This window comes from Tilletiopsis washingtonensis (assembly GCF_003144115.1).
Source record: "Tilletiopsis washingtonensis strain MCA 4186 unplaced genomic scaffold FA09scaffold_1, whole genome shotgun sequence".
Taxonomy (NCBI): Eukaryota; Fungi; Basidiomycota; class Exobasidiomycetes; order Entylomatales; genus Tilletiopsis; species Tilletiopsis washingtonensis.
This window is the reverse complement of record NW_020311998.1, coordinates 679590-687343: the sequence shown is the minus strand read 5'-3', so window position 1 is coordinate 687343 and position 7754 is coordinate 679590. Positions and strand designations below refer to the sequence as shown.

Genomic DNA, 7754 nt, shown 5'->3' with positions numbered 1-7754 from the left:
GGGGGGGAGGAGTTTTTTGCATGGTCGTCAGCGCTCTTTGCCCAGTGCTGCTCTCTCTCTCTCTCTCTTCGCTCCCTGGCTGTCCGGCGGCCGCACACTTGTGGCCCACCAAAGCGCAAACAAGAACTCACCCTGTTCCACCTCAGCGTCCGTCTTGCGTTTATTAATGCGCGCAAACCGCTTCTTTTCAAAGCCGTTTCCCCGATCCACGCCGTCCCAGCGATAGCCGGGCTTGATGCCAAAGCGGTTCGGCGCCGGCGCAGGCCCGCGATATTCGGGCTTGCGAGGTGCCGAGGCATCGCGCGACTTGGTGAGGAACGCCAAAGCCGGGTCGTCGGCTCGCATGACTTGCCGCAGAGTGCTGTTCATGCGCACGTCGTTCGCTGATCTAGTGTGGCATGGGATCAAAGTCAGAACGACATCAAATAAGGCAGCCCCCGCCCGGCACACACGCAAGACTCTCAGGACTTGTGCCCCATCTCGGCCTTGCGCTTTGGACGCAAAAAGCCCCCACGCGACACCTGCCCCCCCCCCCCCGGGCCTTTCGCTCCTGCTCTACTTGGCAGGAGAGAGTGACGCTCTGTCTACCTTCAACCCCTCCCTGCTCCCCAATCCACCTTCGCTTCCGTGCGCAAAAGAAACACTCACCGACTAAAGCCCTCACCCTTGATCAACTCCGCCTCTTTCCTCCTCCTCTCCTCCTCCCTCTTCTGCACCTCTCCTCTATTCCAGCGCTTCTTTTCCCTCTCAAACGCCTCCTCCTCCTTCTTTCGCCTCTTGCGCTCCTCTTCATCCTTGACCACGTCGATTTTGCGGCCCGACGAGTCTCGATAGACGGTTTCTTGCTGCTGCTGCTGCTGCTCCTCTAGCGGTGCAGAAGGCGCACGAACGAGTGCTCGCTCGGAGGAAGGGGCGGAAGACGAGCCAGCAGCAGCAGCTGCTGCTTCGCGCGCCAAGCGTTCGGCACGCATCTCGTCGCGCGTCTTGAGGCCCGCCTTTGGCTTGTTGTTGCTGCTGCTGCTGCTTCGTTGCTTCTCCTTCGCTTGCGCTTCCTGCGATTCTTGCCGCGCCGCCGCACCTGCACCTGCACTCTCTGTCTCTTCGCTCGCCGCAGTCCCACCGCCGCCGCCGCCGCCATCGCCGTCGCCGCCGAGTTTTGCCCATCGCGTCTGCTCCTTCTTCATCTTGACCACCACCGCCTCTGCCTCCTCCTCTTCTGAATCGCGTGTCTCGGGCCACTGCTGCTCCTCGACGACCTTGAGGCCTGCCCCACTCCCCGACGCGCCCTCGTCGGCATGCACACGGCGCTTCTTGCGCTTCTTGCCCTCGCCGGCACCGGCATGCGCGAGGATGGCATCGGCCCTGGGACCGTCGAGATACTTGGAGGCGAGATAGGCCTGCAGTGCGGGATCGGGCATCGTGCGTCGAGAGGAAGGGGTGCGGGAGTGCCAGCGAAAGAGGTGCAGGAGTGCGAGCGAAAGAGGTGCCAGGCCGCCAGCGGGTGAGGGTGGCAGGTGGGGCGCAGAGAGAGGCGTGGTCGAAATGTGCACGAACGGAGTGGGCTGGAGTGGCCAATGCTTGAGAGAAAAGAGAGGAGATGGATGGGCGCGAGGATGGCGCGGGGTGTGGTGGAGCGAAGCCAAGGCGGCGCGCGCGACTCGAGCTGCTCTTCGCTTGCAGCAGCCGGCGCGCCGCGGCGCGCGCGGCGGCGGCCGGCGCACGTCCCGCCGATGCACGTGCACCGCGAAGCTTGCCTTCTCACCCTCATCATCCCTTCCCTCCTTCTCCCTGCAGCGCGGATCGCCATGGAGCAGCAGTCGAATCCATCCGGCTCAGCATCGGCGGGTCCATCCAAGCGCGCCTCGTCTACCTCCGCCTCGCCCACCAAGCGGCCTCGTCTCGCCTCCGCCTCCTCTCGCGTCCTCGCACTCCAAGCCTCCTCCAGCTTCTCCCTCGCTCTCGCCTCCTCCTCTCCCTCTCCCCAATGGTACGCCTCCTTTCTCTTCCTCCCCACCTCCTCCGGCATTCTCCTCGTGCATCCCTTGCGCCGCGAACAACGACATCTCCTGCCGCTGGCGGCGCCGCGCTTCTTCTGCGTCGCCCCAAGCGCAGACGCCGTCTTTGCCGCGAACGAGAGGGGCGCCAAAGTGTGGACGCGCGCGCCGGCGACGCAGTGCGGCAATGCATGGACGGAACATGTGCTGCCGACCTCGAGTGTGCGCGGCGGCGGCGGCGTCAAGGAGGCGAGATGGTGTGGAGAGCCAGGCAAGGTGTGTGTTCTTTTGTCGCCTCTCTCTGCTTTTCGAGGCGAGGCGAGGGCTGATGTTCCTGTGCTGTCAGTGGGCACATGCTTCCTCTTCGACGACAAGTACTTTCGCCACCAGCTTCCGTCGCACTCTCCCTTCTGGTCCTCAAGCAGCTACGTCCCGTGCTCTGCTGCTCGTCTTGCACTCCGGACACGTCCTCCTCGTTCGCCTGCCTGATGCTCAAGGCGCCAGCGGCACGGCGGCTGGCGCGACGCTCGAGGTGCTGCAGGCGACCCTGGAGAGGCCGAGCGTGGTGAGACGCGGCGAGGAGGAGGAGGTGAAGCCTCTTGCGCCTACGACAGACAGGGAAATGGTGCGAGAAGTGTCCATCTGTGCGCTCCCGGGAGGTGAGTTGGCGCAGCAATCGCGAGGCAGGAGAATAGACCAGCTAGGGGACGAAGGGTGCCAAAGCGGGTAGTATTCTCACCTACTGACGCCTTTGTCGGCCCCCCAGAATCGACCTTTCTGATCGCCTACAATCTCGCGCCCAGCCTCGTCTCCACTTCCTCTCTCTCCTCTGCTCCTCATCTCGGCGCCTCACTCGACCCCTCCACGACGACCAGCGCCGCTTCGCCCGATGCCTCTGCCGCCGCTGCGCTCCTCGCCGTCGCGCAAAGCACCGCCACGCCAGCGGCGGCGCGCACGCCTTTTGCCGCGGCGCTGGGCGGAGCTGCGGGCACTGCGCTCGCGGGAGACGGGGATGAGGGGAAGGGAAAGGGACAAGTGAGGTTCTGTGAAGTCAGGATTTCACTGGGAGGAGAAGAGACAGAGGAGGTCTGTGAGTTACAACACTTTGCCCCCTGCGCCCGCCCGTCCGCCCCCCTTCCCGGGGGGCGAGAATAGTCAGAGCTGGACTGATGCGCTGGAGGGGTGGCACACACAACAGACCTGAGTACTCGACCTCTAGCCTCTCTCTCGCTCAACCCAACATCCAGTCCAAGCACCTCACTCTTCCAGCCCTCTTCTCTCCTTCTTCTCTCTCCCTCACCCTCGCACGACTCGTCCGGCGCGCTGCCTCTCCTGCTCCTCGCCTCCGACGGCGCAAGTCTGCGCAGCTGGAGCGTGAAGAGAGAAACGTGGGGCCTCAGTGAGGCGTTTGCGCAACTGGGAGGCAAGGAGAGTGGTGCGGGAAAGGGAGAGCAGACGGATTGGAGCTTCGTCGAGGCTCGGCAAAAGGACATGCAAGTGGCGTCGATGATGGCAAACGACGGCGACGTGTGGATCACCACGAACGCTTCACTTCTCCATCGTCTCGACGCGTAAGTGCCCCCCTCCGGCTCCCCTTCCCTTGCCCTTCCCGTAGTCAGTCTTATTGCGGAGAGAACGCAAGCTGACGCTCCTGGCGCCTCTCTTCTTTCATTCGGTATAAAAAGCGCAACGTTCGAGACGAGCAGCACGACGAGCCTGCCGCCGGGAATGTGGAGGCATGGCGTTGCCATTTCGCCCAATGGCGTCTGTGCGGCGGGAGTGGATGCTCGATTGCACCACAATGCACAGCAGCGCCGAAGTCAGGTGCGCCTCTTCCCGCTCGGCACGAGGCGCGAGGAGGAGGCAGGCAAACGAGAGGAAGCAGCAGCGGCGAGTGAGGACGTCGGCGTCAAGGAGGAGAATGACAAGGACGAGACGACCTCGCAGGAGCGCTCGAGGCAAGCAGGTCAAGCACTGGCGCTCTGCCTCTTGAATCGCACAGATGCAAACGACGTAGTGTTGGTGCATCAGCTTCACACGCCTGGTACGTCTCGGCGCCTTGTTGCATCTTTTTCCTCACGTCAGGCGCCAGCTGACACACACGTGTTCTTCGTCCCTGTTGCAACACAGAGCGCATCGCATCAGCTCTGCGCGCCACAGTGCAGGCGCTGCATCTGGCTGCGTCGCCAAGTGTCACCGAACCGCTGCGCGTGTTGCAGCTCAACGCTGCGCTGTGCAACACTCGCGCTGTGGCGGGAGGAGCGGAGCGTTGTAATGTGGTGCTTCGACTTGCCGACGTCGTTCGCACATTGGGCGCAGCTCGGAGAGGCAGCACAGCTTGGCGACTCGGTACGTTTCGCCTTTCTCTCCCACTGCCTGCCACTCTGATTGCCCGCTGCATTCTCCCCTCCCATGCTGACACCCCTCATCTTCACAGATCGACTGATCGATCTCACTCGCGCCTCCGAGTACACTTTCGATCTCTGCGAGACGCTCGCGCGCCAAGCAGTGCTTGTGCACGCCAAGGAGCAAGTCTACACGCCCGAGTCTTCCTCCGGCGAGCAGGACCGCGGCTCACATGCAAGTGCAAGCGCAAACGCTGCCGCCGCTGCCGGGCAAGACGATCTTCTCTCGCTCTTCGCCCTCTCTCGTCCACGCCTGCTGCTGCAGCACGCCCTCAAACATGCCCTCTCTCTTCGTCAACTCTTGCTCTCTACATCCGACGAGGCGCGGCGTGAAGCTTTGCTCGACTCTCAACGCTCCATCTTCGTCTCCTCCTCCTCCTCCTCCTCCTCCACCGCTGCAGGTGCCCAAGGTGCGGGCGCGGGCGCCAACGGCTCGATGGCCAGCCTCATCGCCACGCTCGACTCGGCGCGTGCACTTGTGCGCGCCTCGAGTGTGGGCCGCTGTGTGCAGGCAGAGGAGATGTTGGATGTCTTGTCTGCATTTGAGGCACCGCCAGACTCAAACGGTGAGTGTGTGTGTGTGTGTGTGCAAGCGCCCGCCGTGCATCCTGCTCCGCGTTTGGCTGAAACAAGTAACGCTGCACTCAAGATGACATGTGGTTCTGTCTTCCTGGCCTCCGCTCTACGTCGCGCGAGGCAACAGTACAACTGGCGCATGCTCTCCTCGGTGCCAGTGCCAGCATCGACTCCTCCTCTCCCGCGCGTCGTGGAGTAGTTCGCGATCTCCTGCCCCTCCTCATCTCGCCACACGACGTGCTCGACGAAGCCTCGGCACTGGCGCCGCTGCTGCTGCCGCGCGCGAGTAGAGCGGGAGAAGGCGCGGCGTGGCAGGCAAAGGAGAGCAACGTGCTCTGTCTGGCATGTGGAGAGGTGGAGAAGAGAGGCGAGAGGCGATGCGTATGTGGCGGTGAGGGATGGAGGTTGTAAGCGCAAATGCCATCGCGATGCCATTGTCTCGACTTCGAGCACTGCAGCTGTCGTTGACCGCGCCCTGCGTTCCCGAGCCCTTGCCTCGGCCCCCTCTCCCCCCCCCCCCCCCCCTTTTTTCCCCCCCCCCCCCCCCCCCCCCCCCCCCCCCCCATCCCCAGAGAGATGGAGAATGTAATGCATCGCCTCTCCTTTCAGCTTCGCTCTGCTTCGGGCTGCATCGTTCGATCGTGATTGCTCGAGAGACCCACTCGCATCTCGAGACTGCGAGGGCCAGGCGTCGGCGCTCTCTATGCTCCTCACTCATCGTCTACCTCAAGACGCTCGACCCGAAGCGCGTGACTTGTCTATTGCTCTACCCATCATGCCTACTGCGTCGCCTCCCTTTGCTCCTTGGCCTCTCTCTGCGTCTCCCTTACTTTGGCCAGCTGCTCTACGACCCTCTGCGTGATCTCCTGGAAGATCGGAAAGGTCTGCGAGGCAGTGTAGCGCTGCAGGATGGTGCGCGAGAGGCGAGTGCCGGCGGGTGTTGTTGTTGATGCAGTGGATGCCTTTGCCACGCTTGCTGTTGCCGTTGCCGCGTCGGCGTCGGCGTCGGCGTCGGGAAGGGGCTTGGTGATGTCCTCGAGCGACACTTTCTCCACGCCCAGTTCCTGCGCCACCGTCACCTGAGCCTCCTCCTTTGCGTCGTCCAGCACCCTCACAAGTCCCGGATCGATCGGGATGCGTCCCAAGAACGCCAGCCCTTCTCGTTGCGCCAGCGCCTCGCCGCCGCCTCTGCCCCACACATTCGTACACTCCGTACAGTGCGGACAGACGTAGCCCGACATGTTCTCGATGACGCCCAAGAGCGGCAGCGAGACTTTGCGCGTAAAGTCGAGCGAGCGCAGATTGTCGGCGAGAGAGAGAGCTTGAGGGGTGGTGACCATGAGAGACACGGGAGAAAAGGGAGCGAGATACTCGACGAGGGAAATGTGCTCGTCGGACGTGCCTGAAAAGAGAGAGAGAGAAGGCGTCAGTGAATTGTCTCGCTGTGAAGGTGCAAGGTAAGACCCAGGGCGCGAAGGCCGTGTTTTTCCCTGCTCTGCACTACACAGGATCCCCCTCCAGCGATTGCGCTTGGAAGTGTACGCCGGTTGTCCCTGAGGGACGCCATGGAGCGCATTGTTCGAGACAGCCACTTGTCTGAGGCACAATGCAAAGGCAAGTCAAAGATCTGGCAGTGGCCAGGGCGACTTTGCGCCTGTCCTTCTCCACCTGTCCCAATGACTCTGCTCTTTCATCGAGGAGTGCGAGCGCCATTTGATGCGTGGGAAGAGAGCACGAGAGCACGCTTGGCGCAGGCCGGCCGCCATCTGTGATGCTTGGCTCTCTCTCTCTCTTTCCGCACTGTGCCTCTCTCTGCCTGCGCCTACGATACATGGCGGACAGCGTCTCTCTTGCTCTTGGACGCAATCGCTGCGATGACTCCCCAGCTCCCAGACGCTGCCACACGGTGCCGGGCATCCGTCGCTTGTGTGCAAGTCTCCGCCCACACATCGCTACGCTCTTTCCCTCCTGCTCGCCGCTCGTTGCACTCCGCCCCACCTCGGCCCCTCTTGCCCTCGCGCTCGCAGGGCATGCTCAACTCACCCGGCGGTGTATCGACGATCAGATAGTCCAGCTCGCCCCATCTCACATCGCCGAGAAACTGCTTGATCATGGCGTTCTTCTTGGGTCCGCGCCACACGACACTGTCATTGCGGCTGCGCAGCAGAAAGCCGACGCTCATCACTGCCAGTCGCTGTTCGCGATCCGCATAGACGGGCACCCAGCCGTCGGAGGATTGATGGACCGGCGAGCCGTCGAGGCCCAGCATGCGCGGGATCGAGGGACCCGTGAGGTCGATGTCGAGCAGGCCCACGCGAGCCGCGCCGCCGGCGGAGGAGGAGAGGGAGAGGGCGAGCTGAGAGGAGACGCTGGACTTGCCCACGCCGCCCTTGCCGGAGAGGACGAGGAGGATGGTCTTGACGCCGGCCAGCCGACGCGCAATGGCGGCGTCGGGGAGCGTGGAGGGCGAGGCCATGGCCGAGGATGCGCAGGTTGGTGGTGGGCAAGCAAGGGAGCGAGGGCATGTCGCGCAGGCGAGCAGCAGCCGCTTACGGCCGCAATCGGCATGGCGCATCACGTGCGGCGCGCATCTCAAGTGGAGCGGCACGGCGAGATGGCCGAAGCGCCGAGTGCGGGGCAGCAGCGCTCGGCATTCTCCACCTTCGCGTGCCAAGAAGCATGCCGCCTGTCATGCCCGCAGGCCGCACATGGGCCATCGTCGGCAGTCTGAGCGGACAGCTGAGGCGCCGCTCAAAGGCGCGCTCCTCCTCCAGCTCGG

At 63.5% G+C, this 7754-nt stretch overlaps 3 protein-coding genes across 3 annotated transcripts; 1 reads left to right on the top strand and 2 right to left on the bottom strand.

Annotated features, from left to right (window-relative positions):
- Positions 1 to 27: 27 nt before the first annotated feature.
- Positions 28 to 1627, bottom strand: FA09DRAFT_342132 (hypothetical protein; the record flags this gene model as incomplete). The annotated part of the gene is made up of 3 exons (XM_025744529.1): positions 649 to 1627; positions 132 to 388; positions 28 to 71 (listed from the first exon to the last, which is right to left on the bottom strand). The coding sequence occupies exons 1-3, from the start codon at positions 1416 to 1418 to the stop codon at positions 28 to 30; spliced, it is 1071 nt and encodes a 356-aa protein (XP_025601581.1). The 5' UTR covers positions 1419 to 1627.
- A 143-nt stretch (positions 1628 to 1770) lies between these two features.
- FA09DRAFT_327249 (hypothetical protein) lies at positions 1771 to 5486 on the top strand. The gene is made up of 8 exons (XM_025741337.1): positions 1771 to 2270; positions 2341 to 2653; positions 2761 to 3084; positions 3193 to 3565; positions 3680 to 4038; positions 4125 to 4343; positions 4432 to 4965; positions 5049 to 5486. Exons 1-8 carry the CDS (start codon positions 1806 to 1808, stop codon positions 5384 to 5386), a joined length of 2925 nt encoding a protein of 974 aa, XP_025601580.1. The 5' UTR covers positions 1771 to 1805; the 3' UTR covers positions 5387 to 5486.
- Positions 5487 to 5604: 118 nt separating this feature from the next.
- FA09DRAFT_327247 (P-loop containing nucleoside triphosphate hydrolase protein) lies at positions 5605 to 7480 on the bottom strand. Its single transcript, XM_025741336.1, has 2 exons — positions 7019 to 7480; positions 5605 to 6377 (listed from the first exon to the last, which is right to left on the bottom strand). Exons 1-2 carry the CDS (start codon positions 7449 to 7451, stop codon positions 5755 to 5757), a joined length of 1056 nt encoding a protein of 351 aa, XP_025601579.1. The 5' UTR covers positions 7452 to 7480; the 3' UTR covers positions 5605 to 5754.
- Between the last annotated feature and the right edge of the window lie 274 nt (positions 7481 to 7754).